We start from the raw sequence: 20,878 nt of genomic DNA on the forward strand, positions 1-20,878 counted from the left end.
CATCTCCGTTGTTCTGGAGCAGCTGTTAGAAATGTTCACTTTGCATTTTACTTGTATCTTTTATTTTCTTTCTTCCATTTTTCTTTTCATTTGAGTTTCATGATATTTATTTAAACTCTTTCAGGATGATACTTCAACACGTTCTGTCCGTCTGCATCTATCTGCTTTTCTAATTGTTCGTGCGGTTGTATTATATTCATGTTTATTATTGTAAAAGTATTTTGTTTATTATCTTTGAGTCACTTTAAAACATGGAGGCTGCTCATCACCTCTAAACAAAGGGATCTCATTATCAAAATAAAAGCATCACCTTTAAAGCATCCAATGGCCGAAACATATTTATATCACAATACATTAATTAATGTAAAACTCTTTCTCAACACTGTCTGTGACCTCCACTCAGGGAACCTCAAAGAAAAACAATGTAATATTTAAAAGCATATTACAGAGATGTGTTGTTGTTGTTGCTGTTGTTGTTTTATTCTCAAAGTCTCCGGTCCACCTAAAGTCGATAACATCAGTCCTGTGGAGGTCTTGAATCCTTTGAAAATGATTTTTAATTTAAAAAAAGGAACCATGTGACTCTCCTTCACTGCGTCCCTTTGAGGGCTTTTATTTTGAAGGCCTGCTCGAGGAGGAGCTCACACAGAGCATCTCCCTCATTCAAGAGCTCTGCGTGTCGTGGTGGTCGGCGGCCGCTCTGATAATCACAACTATTGATCAATCTTCTGGGATTTAAATGAGTGATCGTCAAATGGGTGAGAAAAGTTAATGTTTTTATTGATGTTCATGTTCCTCGTTTTATTTTGAAATATCCTCATATGGTTTTCCATTTGTGGTCTCAAAACACTTCACAGTTAAAGATGAGGTGAGGATTTGATTGATGACATCATCGTGGTTATCGTCTTTAATGTTTCCCACCGTGTGATAAAGTATTTAACGACAACGAGATTCTTTATTTTTAAATGTAATTTGTGATTTGAGGTCATCGACACTCAGAATATCGCTTCCTCTTAAATGAGTAAATAAATAAATGTACTAGTTTACAAGCTGCTGGGAAACAGAAATAAATAGAGAATTGTTTTCCAGTCAGTGAACATGAAATATAATTTAAATGTTACTGCACTGAGGTCTGAGGAGGAGCCCAGTGCAATGCGTCCTCCAGCCACAAGGGGCGCTGTGGGTGTTTTCCTTTTTAACTATTTTTTTATCAGTTTCCTCAGATTTTACAGCCGATGAGAAAATGGAGATCGAGAAGATCAAAACATACAAAGAAGAACTTCTGGAGGACATCCAGGTACACACACACAGAGACACACACACACACACACACACAGACACACAGACACACACACACAGACACACACACAGACACTCACACACACACACACACACACACACACACACACACACACACAGACTCACACACACACCGATACGTTTCTTTTCTCTGCAGAAGTTGAAGTTGGAGATCGACTCGATCATGAAGGACGTGCTGAGCTTTGAGTCTACAGAGGACATGTGAGTCATCTGTTTATCAACAACTGTGTTTACACAACAACAACTGTGTTCACACAACAACAACAACTGTTTTCACACAACAACAACAACTATGTTTCAACTGTGTTCACACAACAACAACTATGTTTACAGAACAATAACTGTTTATGACCACCTGTCACAGCAATTATTTTAAATGTTATTTGTTTGTCTGTTTTTGTTCCTGTTTGTTTATTTGTCTGTTCGTCTGTTTGTTTGTCTTTTTGTTTGTTTGTTCATCTGTTTGTTTGTCTGTTTGTTTTTGTGTGTCTGTCTGTTTGTCTATTTGTTTGCTTGTTTGTTTCAGCAACAACAAAACAACAGAGAAGAGCAAACAGTTCAATAACGGGAAGAAGAAATTCAACATGGAGCCCAAGAAGGTGAAGAGAGGACTTCCTGTCTCTCACACACACACACACACACACACACACACACACACACACACACACACACACACACACACTCACCACAGTGTGTGTGTGTCTGTGTGTGTGTGTGTGTGTGTGTGTGCAGGGCGTCAGCTACCTGGTGGAGATGAAGCTGCTGGAGGGAAACGCTCCGTCCATCGCTGAGTTCCTCTACAAGGAGGAGGGACTCAACAAGACCGCCATCGGAGAGTTCCTAGGAGAAAGGTGAGGAGGAGGAGGAGGAGGAGGAGGTGGAGGAGCAGGAGGTGGTGGAGGAGCAGGAGGTGGAGGAGGAGGTGGTGGTGGAGGAGGAGGAGGAGGAGGAGCAGGAGGAGGTGGAGGAGGAAGAGGAGCAGGAGGAGGAGGAGGAGCAGAAGTGGGAAGAAAGGATAATTAGGGGACACGGAAAGAGAGAAAGAAAATGAACGGTTAAAGAAAGAGAGGTGAAGAGGTCGTCCCCCCCCCCCCACAGGGAGGAGCTCCACCTCCAGACCCTGAAGGCCTTTGTGGAGCTGCACGAGTTCTCCGACCTCAACCTGGTCCAGGCCCTCAGGTCAGACCCTTCACCACCATCATCATCATCACGAACAGAATGAACTGAAACATTTATTATATTTATATTATATATAAATATATGTTTTGATATTTAGAATCATTTATATATATAAATATATTATAAATATAGATTAAAAATATATATATATATTTATAATAATATGTATACAATCTATATAAATTATACTTATTTATAATAATGTATTTATATAATATATATTTATATAAATATGTATTTAAGTATATCTTGTATATATCTAGAGGTTTACATTCTGGTGGTGCTTGTTGTTGTTGTGGTGCTCGTTGTTGTTGACATTGTTGTTGTGCTAGTTGTTGTTGTTGTGGTGCTCGTTGTTGTTGAAGTTGTTGTGGTGCTCGTCGTTGTTGACATTGTTGTGGTGCTTGTTGTTGTTGTTGTGGTGCTCGTTGTTGTTGACATTGTTGTGGTGCTTGTTGTTGTGGTGCTCGTTGTTGTTGACATTGTTGTGGTGCTTGTTGTTGTTGTGGTGCTCGTTGAAGTTGTTGTGGTGCTCGTTGTTGTTGTTGTGGTGCTCGTTGTTGTTGACGTTGTGGTGCTTGTTGTTGTTGTGGTGCTCGTTGTTGTTGACATTGTTGTGGTGCTTGTTGTTGTTGTTGTGGTGCTTGTTGTTGTTGTGGTGCTCGTTGTTGTTGTGGTGCTCGTTGTTGACATTGTGGTGCTTGTTGTTGTTGTTGTGGTGCTCGTTGAAGTTGTTGTGGTGCTCGTTGTTGTTGTTGTTGTGGTGCTCGTTGTTGTTGACGTTGTGGTGCTTGTTGTTGTTGTGGTGCTCGTTGTTGTTGACGTTGTTGTGCTCGTGTGACAGACAGTTCCTGTGGAGTTTCCGTCTGCCCGGTGAAGCCCAGAAGATCGACCGCATGATGGAGGCGTTCGCCACGCGCTACTGCGACTGCAACGCCGCCGTGTTCCAGTCCCCCGGTGAGCCACGCCCACTTCCTGTGTGTGTGTCTGTGTGTTTCGCCGCCTCTCTGACTTCCTCCTCCTCCTCCTCCTCCTCCTCCTCCTCCGTCACACAGACACCTGCTACATCCTGTCCTTTGCCATCATCATGCTGAACACCAGCCTCCACAACCCCAGCGTGAAGGACAAGACGCCGCTGGAGCGCTTCTACAGCATGAACCGCGGCATCAACAACGGAGAGGACCTCCCCCCCGAGCTGCTGGCGGTGAGGCAGCGCAGCCAGCAACGCAGCCAGCAGCGCAGCCAGCAACGCAGCTAGCAATGCAGCTAGCAATGCAGCTAGCAACGCAGCTAGCAACGCAGCTATGTAACAACGTAGCACAACCATGTAACGTCACAAAGTAACGTATGACGTCAGCTGGTCTGACTAAAAACAACAAATATTGTCATGTGCTCCGTCATGAACTCCCACTGGACCTCGTCAGTGAGCTCGGCCTGCAGGAGGCTTGAGGTACTGCAGCCCTGTAGGAGGCTTGAGGTACTGCAGCCCTGCAGGAGGCTTGAGGTACTGCAGCCCTGTAGGAGGCTTGAGGTACTGCAGCCTGCTTGAGGTACTGTAGCCCTGCAGGAGGCTTGAGGTACTGCAGCCCTGTAGGAGGCTTGAGGTACTGCAGCCCTGCAGGAGGCTTGAGGTACTGCGGCCCTGCAGGAGGCTTGAGGTACTGCGGCCTGTAGGAGGCTTGAGGTACTGCGGCCCTGCAGGAGGCTTGAGGTACTGCGGCCCTGCAGGAGGCTCGAGGTACTGCAGCCCTGCAGGAGGCTTGAGGTACTGCAGCCCTGCAGGAGGCTTGAGGTACTGCAGCCCTGTAGGAGGCTTGAGGTACTGCAGCCCTGCAGGAGGCTTGAGGTACTGCAGCCCTGCAGGAGGCTCGAGGTACTGCGGCCTGTAGGAGGCTTGAGGTACTGCGGCCCTGCAGGAGGCTCGAGGTACTGCGGCCCTGCAGGAGGCTCGAGGTACTGCAGCCCTGCAGGAGGCTTGAGGTACTGCGGGCCGGGCGGCGGCTGCTGGGACATTCTGACTCATGACTCGTGTCCCTGAAGCACGCTTCATGCTCAGGGAGGAACAACAAGTCAACGACGACTGCAGCTTTCAGACATTTGAAGCCAACATTGTTTGGACGTGTTGACGTTTGATTTCCTGGCGTCGGCGTTCCGGCGTCGGCTTCCTCGCTCTACTTCTTCCTCTCTGACCTCGTGTCTCCTCAGAAACTGTACGAGAGCATTCGCAACGAGCCTTTCAAAATCCCGGAGGACGACGGGAACGACCTGACGCACACCTTCTTCAACCCGGACCGAGAGGGCTGGCTCCTGAAACTCGGTAACGCTTTGACTCAGAACGGTAGTTAGCTCTTCTGAAATAGCTCCTCCAGCTCCCCCGACCACACGAGGAGGCGCACGCCGCTGCGTCTCACGGACTGAAAACAGGAAGTGCAGATGACTCGACGACGGAGGCTTGGCAGCGTGTGCAGGACGTTTGACCTCAAAAAGATGTCTTTTGGTCAGCTTGTCGTAAAGTGACACAAACACTCCTCTGTGTCCACTGACAGCACAACAACAACAACAACAACAACAAGCATCTTCATCCTGAGCCTTCTCTGTGTTTCAGGCGGCCGGGTGAAGACGTGGAAGCGGCGCTGGTTCATCCTGACTGACAACTGCCTCTACTACTTTGAGTTCACCACCGTGAGGCTCCGCCCAGTTGTTGTTGTTGTGATGATGTGTCCACGCCGTCGGCTCCCTGACCCCGGTGACCCTTTGTTCTCTGCTCTGTGCTGATGGCCGTCTCTCGTCCCTCCGTGTGCAGGACAAAGAGCCCCGGGGCATCATCCCTCTGGAGAACCTGTGCGTCCGAGAAGTTCCGTTTCCTCGCAAACCGGTACGGCGCCCTCCGGCCGTCGCGTCGCATCGACGGGCCGACCGAGTCCCGCGGACGCCGCGCTCGAGTCGTCGGACGCGCGACTCCTCGATTAACCGCTGCGTCTCTCCGGTGTCATCTAGTACTGCCTGGAGCTGTACAACCCCAACAGTCGAGGGCAGAAGATCAAGGCGTGTAAGACGGAGACGGACGGCCGGGTGGTGGAGGGGAAGCACCAGTCCTACGCCATCTGTGCCGGCGGCGCCGAGGAGAGAGACTCCTGGATCGAGGCCATCAGGTCGGAGCGCACACACATCGCGGAGAAGGACTTAGACAGGAGCCGATACGCGTCCCCATAGGCCTGCGTGTTTGCATTTCTATACTTGAGGACCGCTTTCAGTTCTGGTTCTTTCCCTAAACATGTTGACAACCTTAAGAGCAGCGCTCCACGGGGTCAGAGGTCATTTAGCTGTTGCGGTGAGGCAAAGCGTCCTCACTACGCTGGTGTGGAGCCGGTCCTCACGACGACTGTATTATAAACACACGCACACACAAAGCTGCCTGTGTGTGATGACACACACTCTTCTTTTATTCTACCATTTCCTGCTGTTTGTTTGTTTGGCTACATCTTTGTTTTGTTTGCTTTGTTAGTTCATTTAATTTATATTATTATATGATATTTTGTTTATCTATTGTGCATTGTTCTTATATTATGTTTTTCTATCCATCTGACAGGGCGAGTATCACCAAGGACCCGTTCTACGACTTGGTGTCGGTCCGGAAGAAGAAGGTGATAAACCAAGCTCCTCAGGACTGAGCGTTCATGCGCCCCCTATGGACATTTAGAGTACTGCGCCACAATGGCGCTCAAGTTGTATTAAACCCCCGGCGAGGACTCTGGAGGCCGGACACCGGCGTCGGGCTAAAAGAGAGACTTCTCTTTCCACTTCTTTTTTACAGGCAGAGCTCAACGGGGTCAAAGGTCAAAACGTTGACTCATTTTTGCCGCTTAATCTTTCGGTCGCAAGAATTTGTCGATGTGCGCCTTCTGCAACGAGAAGTAGATATTTCGGTCGACGCCCGTCTGCGAGATTTAGTTTCCAAGACCATGAAGACCGAGCGAGCTGTTGATGTTTCGGCAGCTCAGAAACAGGAAGTCGGTTGTGAACTTCCTCTCCGAGCTCACGAGAAGAAAGAGAACGCTGCTCGTGCTTCACTTTGTAAATACGGATATATTTCATCACGTTGAACCTCTCTCTTGATGTCATGGCATGTGTGCACTGGAATATACAAATATGTTTTTGCTTGACGTTTGTTTTCCTCAATTTAGCGATTATTAAACGTCTAGGTTTTAATTAACAGCATTTATTTACCTCATTGAAGTATTTAGAGTTACTTTCATTTGAAATCATGAATTCAGTCGTACAAATCTAAACTTGAAGGTCTGATTTCCATCGTTCTGCTTCATGAAGAACAGGAAACGTCTTCACGTCTGCCGTGTGTCACTGAGACGAGTCTCACGAGTCCACGCCTCTTCCTGCTGCAGCTCTGACTTCCTGTTTCAGTGTTGCACCACATCCCCCCCCCCCCCCCCCCCCACCACCGAGTTCCCATCAGGTCTGCAGTTACTCTCTGAAGTCTGTGAGCAAACACACAGGAGGGGGGGAGGGGGTGCAGCACATTCCGCAGTCGTACTACCGAGTCTCACCACCAGGCGGAGCCAACACCACGGTGATGCCTCTTCATTGAAACCACATGAATTAAAAAAACAAAATTTCCGTCACAGAAATGTAATTTTAAAATAGTTTCCAGACTATAATTTAAGGACAGTCTTGAGATCATGGAACATTTATCTAAAACCATTTATTGAGATCTCAACTTAAACGTGTGTCAGAAGGTCATTGAAATAAACACAATGCATTATTATTTCACAGATAGTTGGCATAGAGCAGACGCGTAGTGCACACACATGGGGAGGAACGCTTCCTGAAGATGCTCTGGTCCCTGAACACCACCTCTGTACTTACCTCCACCGTTTCACTGTTGTTTGTTTGGCTACATCTTTGTTTTCTTTGCTTTGTCAGATAATTTCATTTCTTATTATTATATTATATTTGTTCCATATAAATTTTTTTTTTAGAAGTTTATTTCAGGGACAACGTACAAAAAAACATTAGTCTCCGAAGAGAAAAGATGCATTGCACTAGGTTATAGCTTTTGCTATTTTACACCTCCAGTCCCTTGTACATACAATGTAAAACAATACAAATAAAACATACAATGTAGAACAATACAATGAAATACGTACGATAACATTAAAAATAAAATAGAAATAAAAAACCCCTACGGTCAATGAGCCTATTTACACAGGGGCCAGAGGCCCCAGAGGTTGATTATCGTCATGCCGCCCCCCCATTAAGGGTACCCTACTGAAAATGGGAACATGATTGACTCGCTAGCAACTGTCCTTTCAGGTGAGCTTTGAAAGTGACAATTGAACTGCACCTCCTCATCTTTTCTGGCAGACTATTCCACTGAGTTATTGCTTTTACAGAAAAAGATGACTGTCCAAACACAGTGTAGCGGAACGGTTTAACGCAATCAAGTACTGACACTGTTCTTGTAGCTCTGATGGAATTTGTAGGATGAATATGTACAAAGTCACACAGTGGTGGAGGTGCCAACCCATTAATGATTTTATAGACCATACATGAGTATTGTGCATTTTTTGTGCAGCGCATTCAGCAGTTTTACATCTTTTAAATTCCGTCGTACTACCGAGTCTCACCACCAGGTGGAGCCACCACCACAGTGATGCTTCGTGTTTGAAACAATGTGAATAAAACAACAACAAAAAAGACAATTTTAAAGAAAATAAAAGAAATTTCAAATAACTTCAAAAAATTGTTTCCACAATATAATTTCAGGACAGTCTTGAGATCATGGAACATTTATCTAAAAACATTTATTGAAATCTCAACTTGAACATATGTCAGAAGGACATTGAAATAAACACTTTGCATTATTATTTCACATAGTTGACAACATAGAGAGCAGAAGAGTATTTCCCACAGGCGGCTGAGTAACCCTTTAGATGCTCTGGTCCCTGAACACCAGAACCAGCAGGACCAGCGGGGTCCTGGTCTCATTGAACCCGTCTGCCCCTTCAGGCCGACACGTCTCCCCGAGTCACCGACCAGCATCAAACACATAGAAGCCACACGGGTCGGCAGGAAGTGGACATTCATTTGGTCTTTTCCTCAGTGGAAGGCGTAAAGGGAGGCGCTCTGTAAGCTGGAGCACCGGAGGCCGCTCCGTGGACCCCCCTCAGGAGACGCTGCATTCTTTGGCCTGACGACGACCTTTGACCCCTTGAGGAAGACAAACAACAGTGACGTCATTAGAGAGAGGAGGACGTCACCACGATATTCTGTTATGTATTATACCTCAAACATAACAAGCGTCACTCAAAGGCAGCGCGGTTAGTTTCTATTCAATAAAGATCGGATCGGGTGTTTACGAACATTCTGCCGATCCGATACCACGCGGTCCTTCTCGATACCGAGTTCTGACCCCATAACAGCACCATCAACCCCGTATGGACCTCATATGACTGCTATCATTGCTGACTTTCTTTTATGATCTATGATTTGACAGATTTTCCCAAATTGACGCAATTTCACTAGCTAGCTCCGGCTAATGTTAGCACCTGCCCGGTCAGTACTGAGCGTGTGCGACTCTCGGTAAAGGTACCGATCGGGCAGGGAGACGGGAGCGAGGGCCACGCTGGTCTTCCTCAGCAGCGTGGATCTGATGACCGATCTGGCATGTGAGGCATACCGGAGGAATCGACAGTGTCGGTGTCTCCAGACGGATCGAGCCGAGCAGCATGTCTTTCTGCACTAGAGGCTCTCATGGTGTTGGCGGTGAGCCACTCGGGTCGACCCACCGCCCTCCTGACTCACCCTCCGTGTCCGGTGCCGTGTTGATCGTCAGCTCAGAGTCCGTCCTCCGGCCCAGTTTACTCGAGTTCTTCGTCCACCATCTGGATGCAGGTTTCACGGCCACCTCAAAGTCGTCCTCCTGCTCCTCCGTCCTGTTGGCTCCTCCCGGGGAAGGGAACGCGCCGCTGCCCTCCATGCTGTCCAGAATGTCTTTGCTGGACGGCTTCCTGGAGAACTTCCATCCGGCCCACCCCTTCTTGTCCTGCGTGACTTTGACGGGCTTCTTGAAGATCTCGCCCGGGTCTTCTGAGGGCAGCGGACTCATCCGGTCCTGCTTCAAACTGCTGGTCACGCGTGGCCTCCCCGGGTCCATCTCCTCAGGAACCTCAGCCAGAGCCGACCCTCTCGTGGGTCCCGGCTCCTGCAGGGACGCCGGCGGCCGTTGGACGTCCCCAAACGCCAGTGAGTACTTGGGGTTGTAGTATTTGTGCACCGGCACCTGGATGGCTTTACGCGAATCCCCAAGGCTCACCTGGAAGCGGGACGTGGTCGCCGGGAGCGGCGGTCGCACGGTGCCCACTCTGGGGCGGAGCGGCGCGGCGGCGGCGGCCGGCGGGTCCACGTGGAACTCCTTGTAGAGGTCCAGCTTCTCGGAGACGGCGTAGAGCTCGCGGAAGTCGCGGTCGAAGGACTCGACCACCTGACCCGTCATCACGGTGATCATGTTCCGGTCCATACGGGACGTACACCAGGAGAAACTGGGGCGGAGACAAGTTCAACAACAGTTCACTGGAGTCCGAGTCCTGATCCAATACATTTACTAAAGGTCCGGATGTGGAAATACACAAGACCACCGAGGCATGCGGACCAGGAGGGTTCCGTTACTAGCTTGGATCAGTTAAAGGATCTCAGGGACTCTTTGCTCGGTTCAGCGAGGATCAACCGTTAACACACACATGCAACACGTTGTATTCACATGCCAGGGAGGCAGGCGGGATGACATGAGGAGGCCTCACCTGTACGAGCCGAACACCACCGTGTCCCCGTCAACCAGCATGTACTTGTTACAGAGGGAACCGGGCAGCCGGCCGAAGGACAAACCGAAGCCAGTGCCCTCCAGAGTTCTGGTTCGGATGTTCTGCAGCCACAGAAGGTCACAGTGAGAACACGGAGACCACAACGGCCCAGCAGAACCAGCAGAACCAGCAGAACCAGCACATTGAGCTACGATGCTAATGATGATATGTTGATATGTACGACGAATGTCAGGACACCTTCGCATAAAACATACAGGAATTGCCCTGATGTCTAGACGGCAACCTCTGGTTGTATAGAAGTATATGCCTCATGTGTTAACGCTGCATTCTCTCTCCTGACCACCAGGGGGCGACTCCTCTGGTTGTATAGAAGTATATGCCTCATGTGTTAAAGCTGCATTCTCTCTCCTGACCACCAGGGGGCGACTCCTCTGGTTGTATAGAAGTCTATGCCTCATGTGTTAACACTGCATTCTCTCTCCTGACCACCAGGGGGCGACTCCTCTGGTTGTATAGAAGTCTATGCCTCATGTGTTAAAGCTGCATTCTCCCTCCTGACCACCAGGGGGCTCCTCTGGTTGTATAGAAGTATATGCTTCATTTGTTAAAGCTGCATTCTCTCTCCTGACCACCAGGGGGCTCATCTGGTTGTATAGAAGTCTATGCTTCATGTGTTAAAGCTGCATTCTCTCCTGACCACCAGGGCGCTCATCTGGTTGTATAGAAGTCTATGCTCATGTGTTAAAGCTGCATTCTCCTCCTGACCACCAGGGGCGGCTCCTCTGGCTGTATAGAAGTCTAAGCTCCATTTGTTAAAGCTGCATTATCTCTCCTGACCACCAGGGGCTCATCTGGTGGTTGTATAGAAGTCTATGCTTCATGTGTTAAAGCTGCATTCTCTCTCCTGACCACCAGGGGGCTCCTCTGGTTGTATAGAAGTCTATGCTTCATGTGTTAAAGCTGCATTCTCTCCTGACCACCAGGGGGCTCCTCTGGTTGTATAGAAGTCTATGCTTCATGTGTTAAAGCTGCATTCTCTCTTCTGACCACCAGGGGGCTCCTCTAGTTGTGATGGTAACACTGATTTCCAGCTTTAACCCTTTCCTGAGTCTCTGGCTGTAAAACCCGAGTTCAGACACGAAGTGAACAAACTGCTTCAGCGACATTCTTCTGACGTACTTGCTCTCGACTTTGTGGTCGAGCCGTGTGGTGTGTAGTGTGTGGTGTGTAGTATCTAGTGTGTAGTATGTGTAGTGTGTAGTGTGTAATGTGTAGTGTGTGGTGTGTAGTGTGTGTGGTGTGTAATGTGTGTGTAGTGTGTAGTATGTAGTGTGTAGTGTGTGTAGTGTGTAGTGATGTGTAGTGTGTGTGATGTGTAGTGTGTGGTGTGTAGTGATGTGTGGTGTGTGTAGTGTGTAGTGTGTAGTGATGTGTAGTGTATGGTGTGTAGTGTGTAGTGTGTGTGTGGTGTGTAGTATGTAGTGTGTGTGTGTGGTGTGTGTAGTGTGTGGTGTGTAGTGTGTGGTGTGTGTGTAGTGTGTGTGTGTGTAGTGTGTAGTGTAGTGTGTGTGTGTGTGTGGTGTGTGTGTGTGTAGTGTGTAGTATGTAGTGTGTGTGTGTGTAGTGTGGTGTGTGTAGTGTGTGGTGTAGTGTGTAGTGTGGTGTAGTGTAGTGTGTGTGTGTGTAGTAGTGTGTAGTGTGTGGTGTATGTAGTATGTAGTGTGTGGTGTGTGTGTAGTGTAGTGTGTAGTGTGTGTGTAGTGTGTGTAATTGGTGTATAATTATAATTATTATAGTGTAGTGTGTGTAGTGTGTGTGTGTAGTGTGTATATAGTGTGTGTAGTGTGTATAGTGTGTGTGTGTATAGTGTGTGTAGTGTGTAGTGTGTGTAGTGTGTGTGGTGTGTAGTGTGTAGTGTGTGTGTGGTGTGTAGTGTGTGTGTAGTGTGTGTAGTATGTAGTGTGTGTGTAGTGTGTGTAGTGTGTGTGTGTGTGTAGTGTGTGTGTGTGTGTGTGTGTAGTATGTAGTGTGTGTGTGGTGTGTGTAGTGTGTGGTGTGTAGTGTGTGTGTGGTGTGTGTGTAGTGTGTAGTGTGTAGTGTGTGTGTGGTGTGTGTAGTGTGTAGTGTGTGTGTGGTGTGTAGTGTGTAGTGTGTAGTGTGTGTAGTGTGTAGTGATGTGTGTAGTGTGTAGTATTCAATTCAATTCAATTCAGTTTATTTGTATAGCCCAATTTCACAAATTACAAATTTGTCTCGGAGTGCTTTACAATCTGTACACATAGACATCCCTGCCCCAAAACCTCACATCGGACCAGGAAAAACTCCCAAATAACCCTTCAGGGGAAAAAAGGAAGAAACCTGCAGGAGAGAACAGAGGAGGATCCTCTCCTAGGATGGACAGATGCAATAGATGTAATGTACAGAAGGACAGATTTAGGTTAAAATACATTCAATGAATATGACAGAGTGTATGAATAGTTCATAGTAGGCATATTCCACGATGGAACCTCCACGATCCATCAGGCAGATGGCGGTGGGGAGGAGGTGGGCGGAGTCTCAACAGGACAGTGGCGTGGTCATGAGCAGGAATTCCACGACCCAGGCGATCCATCAGGCAGATGGGATCTATGCCGTCTCATAGGGTCCGATGACCCCATGAGGCGTAAAGTCAAAAAGGACTTCGGGAGAAAGCAGAGTTAGTAGCGTGTGATTGAGAGATGAAAATTCATCATAAGGAGAGAAAAAAAGAATAGGTACTCAGTGCATCCTAAACGTCCCCGGCAGCTATAAGCCTATAGCAGCATATCAAGGGGCTGGACCAGGTGAACCTGATTCAGCCCTAACTATAAACTCTGTCAAGAGGAAGGTCTTAAGTCTACTCTTAAGCGAGGTGACTGTGTCTGCCTCCCGGACTGAAATTGGAAGCTGGTTCCATAAAGAGGAGCTTGATAACTAAAGGCTCTGGCTCCCATTCTACTTTTAAGACTCTAGGAACTACAAGTAGTCCCGCATTTAGTGAGCGTAGCTCTCTAGTGGGGCAATATGGTACGACAAGCTCCTTAAGATATGATGGAGCATCACCAATCAAGGCTTTGTAGGTTAAGAAGAATTTTAAAGTGATTCTTGATTTTACTGGGAGCCAGTGCAGAGCAGCTAGTGCAGGAGTGATGTGATCTCTTTTCTTAGTTTTAGTGAGAACACGAGCTGCAGCATTCTGGATCAACTGGAGGGACCTAAGAGATTTATTAGAGCAGCCTGCTAATAAGGAGTTGCAGTAATCCAGTCTCGGAAGTGAGCAGCGTGAACCAATTTTCTGCATCTTTTGAGACAAGATGTGCCTGATTTTTGAAATATTACGTAGATGAAAGAATGCAGTCCTTGAGATTTGCGCTACGTGGGAGTTAAAGGACAAGTCGATCAAAGATAACGCCAAGATTCTTTACAGTGGTGTTGGATGCCAGGGCAATGCCGTCTACAGAATCCACATCACCAGATAATTGATCTCTGAGGTGCTCAGGCCGATTAAAATTACTTGGTTTTGTCTGAGTTTAACATCAAGAAGTTGCAGGTCATCCATGTTTTATGTCTTTAAGACATGCTTGAATTTTACAGAGTTGGTTGCTCTCCTCTGGTTTTATCGATAAATATAGTTGAGTGTCATCTGCATAACAATGAAAGTTTATGGAGTGTTTCCTGATAATATTGCCCAAAGGAAGCATGTATAAGGTAAATAAAATTGGTCCAAGCACAGAACCTTGTGGAACTCCGTGATTAACGTTGGTGGTTATCGCGGCGTCATCGTTTACAAATACAAACTGAGATCGATCTGATAAATAAGTTTAAACCAAATTAGTGCCGTGCCTGAAATGCCAATCGACTGCTCCAGTCTCTGTAACAGGATGTCATGGTCAATGGTGTCGAATGCAGCACTAAGGTCTAACAAGACCAGGACAGAGAGGAGTCCTTTATCTGCTGCCATTAGAGGTCATTTGTAATTTTCACCAGTGCCGTCCCGGTGCTGTGGTTTTTTCTAAATCCTTATTGAAATTTTACAAATAAACTATTATGATGTGAAAAGTCGCACAACTGATTTGCGACCACTTTCTCAAGGATCTTGGAGAGGAAGGGAGGTTAGAGATCGGTCTGTAGTTAGCCAATACCTCTGGATCCAGAGTGGGCTTCTTCAGGAGAGGTTTAATAACAGCCACCTTGAAGGGTGTGGTGCGTGGCCTGTTAGCAGAGACACATTGATAATATCTAATAGAGCCGCCAATTAAAGGCAAAACGTCTTTAAGCAGCCTCGTCGGGATGGGGTCCAAGAGGCAGGTAGGCGTGTTCGAAGTAGAAACCGTTGAAAATAATTGGTCACGGTTGATAGGACAAAATCCCTCAAATATACACCAGGGCATACAGCGGTTTCCAAGGCCATTCCACTTGAGGACAGATTGGCACTGGTTATGGGCAAGAGATTATTAATCTTGTCCTAATAGTTAAAATCTTTTCATTAAAAGAAGTTCATAAAGTCATTACCACTAAGGTTTATAGGAATGCTCGGCTCCACAGAGCTGTGACTCTCTGTCAGCCTGGCTACAGTGCTGAAGAGAAACCTGGGGTTGTTTATTTTTCTATTATTGATGAGTAATAGGCTGCTCTGGCATTACGGAGGGCCTTCTTATATGTTTTAAGACTATCTCGCCAAACTAAGCGGGATTCTTGAGATTAGTTGAGCGCCATATGCGTTCAAGCTTTAAGTGACGTTTGCTTCAGTTTGCGGGTCTGAGGGTTATACCAGGAGCAAACCTCCTCTTCCTCACTGTCTTCTTCTTCAGAGGGCTATCGAGTCCAGTGTCATTCTCAGAGCCTATGGCACTATCGGCAAGATGATCAATCTGGGACGGACTAAAGTTAGACCAGGGGTCCTCTGTTATATTGAGGCGTGGTATCGAATCAAATACAGAAGAATCGCTTCTTTAAATTTAGCTACAGCACTATCAGTTAGACATCTAGTGTAGAAACTTTTGACTAACGGTACACTCCGGTAGTATAAATTCAAAAGTTATGAGGTTGTGGTCTGACAGAAGAGGATTCTGTGGGAAGGCGTTCAAATGCTCAATGTCAGCGCCATAAGTAAGAACAAGATCAAGCGTGTGGCCAAAGCTGTGAGTGGGTTTCTGTGCTCTCTGACAGAAGCCAATCGAGTCAACAAGGAGATGAATGCAGCACTAAGGCAATCATTATCAACATCCACATGGATATTAAAATCAAAAACCAAACTTGATATAAATTCTGAGAATTCAGATATAAACTCTGAATATGGACCTGGTGGCGGTACAGAATCACAAATCGAATTGGCTGTAGTGTTTTCCAGGTTGGATGTGAAAGACTAAGAACAAGGCTTTCAAATGAGGTGTAGTGTAATTTTGGTTGAGGATTAATTAATAGGCTCGATTCAAGATGGCTGCTACTCCACCTCCTCGACCCGTGCCTCGAGGAATGTGAGTATTAATATGACTTGGAGGAGTCGATTCATTCAGGCAGACATATTCTTCATGGCTCAGCCAGGTTTCAGTTAGGCAACATAAATCAATGTGATTATCTGATATTAAATCATTCAGTAACACAGCTTTAGATGACAGAGATCGAATATTTGGAGACCATTTAATAGACCTATTTTGTTGCACTGCTGAAATAATTGTGTTAACTTGTATAAAGGTTATTGTGTACGACTCCTCTTCTGCTTACTTTTGATTTATTTAATTGAAGTGGCCGTGGGACAGACACAGTCTCTACTCTAAAGTCATGGGTGGGTAACTGCTCGAATGGAAGAGCAGAGAAGGGTGTTAAACTACAACTCTGCTCGGTTCCTGATCTGAACCCTGGGTTGTCATAGATTAAGTCCGGTGATCAACTTGGTCATATTCGCAGAAATGAGGCGCTCCGTCCAAAGCGTGGGATGAATGCCGTCTCTCCTCATCAGATCAGGTTTTCCCCAGAAAGTCTTCCAGTTGTCTCGTAGCCCACATTAAGCTGGGCACCACCTCGACAGCCAGCGGTTGAAAGGCGACATTCGGCTATACAATTCGTCTGTCTGCAAATTTGGGAGAGGGCCAGAGAAAATTACGGTGTCGACAACGTCTTGGCATAACACACCGATTCACATTAATTTTAGTGACTTCCGTCCGACGGACTCAGGCGTCATTACCACCGGCGTGTATTACAATCTGACTGTATCTCCGCTTATCCTTAGCCAGCAGCTTCAAACAAGACTCACGTCGCCCGCTCTGGCCCCGGGAGGCCTGCGACTCTGGTCCGTGGCCGCTATTTTCCGTTCTGACTATAGAGCTCCCGATAACCAGGGTGTGTTCCTCAAAAACCCCTTCCCCCCTGCCCCGGGGCACCCTCTGGTTGTTGAATTAGTTCGGGTTTAAAGCTCTTTTCCCCTTGCCCCAGGGGGTCCCTGGGAAAAGTTACTAGTGTTGCTCCCTTTTTCCCCCTTAAACCCCCGGGGGGCCCCTCTTTTTAAAATTTTGCCTCAGGTTTTAAAAGCCACTCCCCTGCCCCCGGGGGCTCTCGGTGAAAGAAGTCTATGCTTCATTTGTTAAAGCTGCATTCTCTCTCCTGACCACCAGGGGCTCATCTGGTTGTATAAGTCTATGCTTCATGTGTTAAAGCTGCATTCTCTCTCTGACCACCAGGGGGCGGCTCCTCTGGTTGTATAGAAGTCTATGCTTCATGTGTTAAAGCTGCATTCTCTCCTGACCACCAGGGGGCGGCTCCTCTGGTTGTATAGAAGTCTATGCTTCATGTGTTAAAGCTGCATTCTCTCTCCTGACCACCAGGGGGCTCCTCTGGTTGTATAGAAGTCTATGCCTCATGTGTTAAAGCTGCATTCTCTCTCCTGACCACCAGGGGGCTCCTCTGGTTGTATAGAAGTCTATGCCTCATGTGTTAAAGCTGCATTCTCTCTCCTGACCACCAGGGGGCTCCTCTAGTTGTGATGGTAACACTGATTTCCAGCTTTAACCCTTTCCTGAGTCTCTGGCTGTAAAACCCGAGTTCAGACACGAAGTGAACAAACTGCTTCAGCGACATTCTTCTGACGTACTTGCTCTCGACTTTGTGGTCGAGCCGTGTGGTGTGTAGTGTGTGGTGTGTAGTATCTAGTGTGTAGTGTGTAGTGTGTGTAGTGTGTGGTGTGTAGTGTGTAGTATGTAGTGTGTAGTGTGTAGTGTGTAGTGTGTAGTGTGTAGTGTGTAGTGATGTGTGTAGTGATGTGTGTAGTGATGTGTGTAGTGATGTGTGTAGTGTGTGGTGTGTGTAGTGTGTGTGTAGTATGTAGTGTGTGTAGTGTGTGGTGTGTAGTGTGTAGTATGTAGTGTGTAGTGTGTGTGTGTGTGTGTGTAGTGTGTGTGTAGTGTGTGGTGTGTAGTATGTAGTGTGTGTGTGTAGTGTGTGATGTGTGGTGTGTGTAGTGTGTAGTGTGTGTAGTGTGTAGTGTGTGTAGTGTGTGTGTAGTATATAGTGTGTAGTGTGTAGTGTGTAGTGTGTGTGTAGTATGTAGTGTGTAGTATGTAGTGTGTAGTGTGTAGTGTGTCTCACCCGAAGGTGCTGGGAGCCGATCTGCAGCCGGGAGCAGAGGTCCAGGAAGTGTGGCGCCCCCTTGTGGTCCAACAGGACGTAGACGGCCACGGAGCGGCGGGCCGCCGCGTCCATCAGGTCCTGCAGGATGTGGACGTCCGTGAGCATGTCCATCACCACGGCGATCACCTGCAGGACAGCAGGCGCTCGTCACGCTCCTCATCGTCACGACGACTCGCTTGACAAGTGGACCGTGTCCAGGTGTCCCCCGCGGACCGGGAGCGTCTCCACAGGTGTGAGGCGAGTCCAGTGGACCTTCTCAAGGTCAGCAGGCTCACGAGCCGACTCCCTCTCAGCAGGTCAAAGGTCTCCTCAGTGGTGATGGGTATCGTTAGCTAGCTGAACCATGTTTATAATGGCTCGTGTATTATTTATTGGCCTTCTTTTATGAATGCAAGACATGCAGTCAACGTCACGTCCTCCTCTGAGTTCAGGCTCTGGCCTTCATCAGGGGGACCGTCTCCCCACATGGGGGCCCGACCCTGGATTCACTCTTCAGAAACGCTTCCACACCAGACGACTTCTACTCAAAGATTTGGGCCACGAAAAACTCCAATCCCATCCTGAACTGGTCTTATCTCCAAGGAGAGTTCAAAGTCCAGAGATGAAGGTCGACGACGAAGAGTTCAAGATTGAGTTAGTCTGAGTGGAGGACCCAGAGAGCGTCCTTCGTGACCCGGGTTTAGGACCCGGGAGCCGCTCCATTCTTCCACCGCTCCCAGAAAGGCTGAGTCATGGGAAGAGAACGACTCACTCTTTAAAACGAGCACAGAAGTTAGTTTCACTGAGCGTTACCACGGAGACGCGAGGCGGCTGTCACCGGGCCGGTGGCGCAACACACGTTATCTCAGTGAGAGGGAGTGTGTGTGTGTGTGTGTGTGTGTGTGTGTGTGTGTGTGTGTGAGTGTGTGTGTGTGTGTTTGGCAGTCTCACTATCACTCCCTGCCTTTCTGATAAGTGATAATAAAGCTCTTTATTTCACTCTTTTTATCAGACCCACAAAGATAGAAAATCATTTTTTATAAATATATAATTGAGTTTGCGTGTATCATATCAAGTAGTTCCTGTGTTACAAGAGGAACAACCAGGAAGTAAAGATCTGTGGCTGGAGATCTTTATTTATGTAACTTTATATGAACGCTTCTCACCACCGGGGGGCGGAGCGTCTCACCACCGGGGGGCGGAGCGTCTCACCACCGGAGGGCGGAGCTTCTCACCGGCCGGCAGCTCAAAGCAGGAAGAAGAGAAGAAGAATGAGAGCCAGAAACAGAAAACAAAAGAAAGGGTGAGGCGAGTTTATGTGAGGAGCACCTTAAACCACACAGGAGAGACAAGGAAAGGCAACAGGACCGTCTTCAGGCTGGATCTAAAGGAGCTGGTGGTCTCTGAAGGTCTCTGAGGGTCTCTGAGGGTCTCTGAAGGTCTCTGAGGGTCTCTGAGGGTCTCTGAAGGTCTCTGAGGGTCTCTGAAGGTCTCTGAGGGTCTCTGAAGGTCGCTGAAGGTCGCTGAAGGTCTCTGAGGGTCTCTGAGGGTCGCTGAGGGTCTCTGAAGGTCGCTGAAGGTCTCTGAGGGTCTCTGAAGGTCTCTGAGGGTCTCTGAAGGTCGCTGAAGGTCGCTGAAGGTCTCTGAGGGTCTCTGAGGGTCTCTGAAGGTCTCTGAAGGTCTCTGAGGGTCTCAGTAGACCTGCAGCTTTCAGAGCAGAGCAAAGAAGACCTGAACGCTGGTTCTCCTTGTTTACTTCTGACTCTTGGACCAGGAAGTAGACCAGTCCCAGACCAGCTGAGGGGTCTGCAGCAGATCCCACGTGGGTTCAGGCCCGGAACCACTCCGGGCTTTATAAACGATCACTTCCACTTCCGGACTCGAGCTGCAGCTTTCTGACTGACTTTTCACAGAGACCAGTGAACGCACCGTGACAGTCTCCTGAATGTCCTCGGCCTCTGATCCCTGATACGTTCTAAAAGTGATAGGAGGCGGGTTTTGTGGTTTGTGGTTTGGTTCAGGTCTGAATCCATAACTCCACCTGGACTTCTGGCTCGTTTGTCGTCTTTAACTTCAGGGACTGAAGCTCAGCGCTGACTTGAATAATGTCTGACACAGAACCGGGCCGAGGCTCCAAGAAGGTTGTGGACCGCTGGTCTAGAGGTCCAGTAATACTACGACATACACACACATGTACACACACTAATAAGAGTACTACGACTGTCGGTGTCGACGGGGACGAGAAGGAGCTTCTTCAACTAGAAGCTGAGTCCACAACGAGCTGCGGGGTTACATACAACCTGTTTGAAGGAACCGGAGTGAGAGCAGATGAGTCAGCGGAGCTCCGGCTGCCCACGAGCCAACATGACGACACGCCAGGGTGTGTGTGTGTGTGTGTGTGTGTGTGTGCAGGGTTTTTCCTGCATAGAGAAAATGTGGGCGCGCGCCGAAGCCGTTTTCCCGAACGCCGATGACAAATCCCGAACGCCTAAGGCAAAAAAAAGGCCGCGATGTGCACGTCAGCGAATATGTTCTCAATAGGGATGCATCGATCTGATCGGCGCCCATCTATATCGGCCGATATTCCCATTATCGGTTTTGATCGGCGTTCTCAAAACGGCCGATCAGATGACGTAACATCTGAGAGAAAAACTATCAGAGACGTTTCAATCGCGGCGCAACGGAGACGATGCGCCCGGCGAGGGCCGCAGAGGTCAGAGGTCAGAGGGGATCCTCACCACCGAGCGGCGTCCCCGTCCCCCGAGTTGAATCTCTGGGTCGACTCAGCCGACTCTCACATGTCTGCCCCTAGAGATGCTCACGCTAAACACATTCCATCGGGAGCAGAGAGGGTTTGATCAAGTTAGCGGAAGGATTGGTTCACGCGTTCGTTACTTCGAGACTGGATTACTGCAACTCCTTAT

At 48.0% G+C, this 20,878-nt stretch overlaps 2 protein-coding genes across 3 annotated transcripts; one reads left to right on the plus strand and one right to left on the minus strand.

Moving 5' to 3' along the window:
• Positions 1-174: 174 nt before the first annotated feature.
• Positions 175-6,662, plus strand: cyth4b (cytohesin 4b). 2 transcript variants are annotated; one of them, XM_056409062.1, is made up of 13 exons: positions 180-758; positions 1,215-1,297; positions 1,457-1,521; positions 1,847-1,919; positions 2,053-2,171; positions 2,419-2,499; positions 3,344-3,456; positions 3,555-3,703; positions 4,705-4,816; positions 5,105-5,181; positions 5,303-5,374; positions 5,497-5,651; positions 6,089-6,662. In XM_056409062.1, the coding sequence occupies exons 1-13, from the start codon at positions 740-742 to the stop codon at positions 6,168-6,170; spliced, it is 1,200 nt and encodes a 399-aa protein (XP_056265037.1). In that variant the 5' UTR covers positions 180-739; the 3' UTR covers positions 6,171-6,662. The 2 variants fall into 2 exon arrangements, with proteins under 2 accessions (XP_056265038.1, XP_056265037.1); XM_056409063.1 differs by lacking the exon at positions 2,419-2,499 and having other exon boundaries at positions 175-758.
• A 534-nt stretch (positions 6,663-7,196) lies between these two features.
• On the minus strand, positions 7,197-19,390 carry LOC130190712 (protein FAM83F-like). The gene is made up of 4 exons (XM_056410261.1): positions 17,934-19,390; positions 10,314-10,435; positions 9,319-10,055; positions 7,197-8,724 (listed from the first exon to the last, which is right to left on the minus strand). Exons 1-4 carry the CDS (start codon positions 18,084-18,086, stop codon positions 8,681-8,683), a joined length of 1,056 nt encoding a protein of 351 aa, XP_056266236.1. The 5' UTR covers positions 18,087-19,390; the 3' UTR covers positions 7,197-8,680.
• Between the last annotated feature and the right edge of the window lie 1,488 nt (positions 19,391-20,878).

The sequence above is a fragment of the Pseudoliparis swirei genome, chromosome 24, assembly GCF_029220125.1.
Source record: "Pseudoliparis swirei isolate HS2019 ecotype Mariana Trench chromosome 24, NWPU_hadal_v1, whole genome shotgun sequence".
Classification (NCBI taxonomy): Eukaryota; Metazoa; Chordata; class Actinopteri; order Perciformes; family Liparidae; genus Pseudoliparis; species Pseudoliparis swirei.

Coding starts and splice junctions, on each gene's coding strand:
- cyth4b (XM_056409062.1), top strand. Junction 1,522..1,846: donor TTTGAGTCTACAGAGGACAT/GTGAGTCATCTG, acceptor TGTTTGTTTCAG/CAACAACAAAACAACAGAGA. Junction 4,817..5,104: donor GGGCTGGCTCCTGAAACTCG/GTAACGCTTTGA, acceptor TCTGTGTTTCAG/GCGGCCGGGTGAAGACGTGG.
- LOC130190712 (XM_056410261.1), bottom strand. CDS start 18,086: ATGGACATGCTCACGGACGTCCACATCCTGCAGGACCTGATGGACGCG. Junction 10,436..17,933: donor TCGGCTCCCAGCACCTTCGG/GTGAGACACACT, acceptor CTGTGGCTGCAG/AACATCCGAACCAGAACTCT. Junction 10,056..10,313: donor GTGGTGTTCGGCTCGTACAG/GTGAGGCCTCCT, acceptor TCTCCGCCCCAG/TTTCTCCTGGTGTACGTCCC.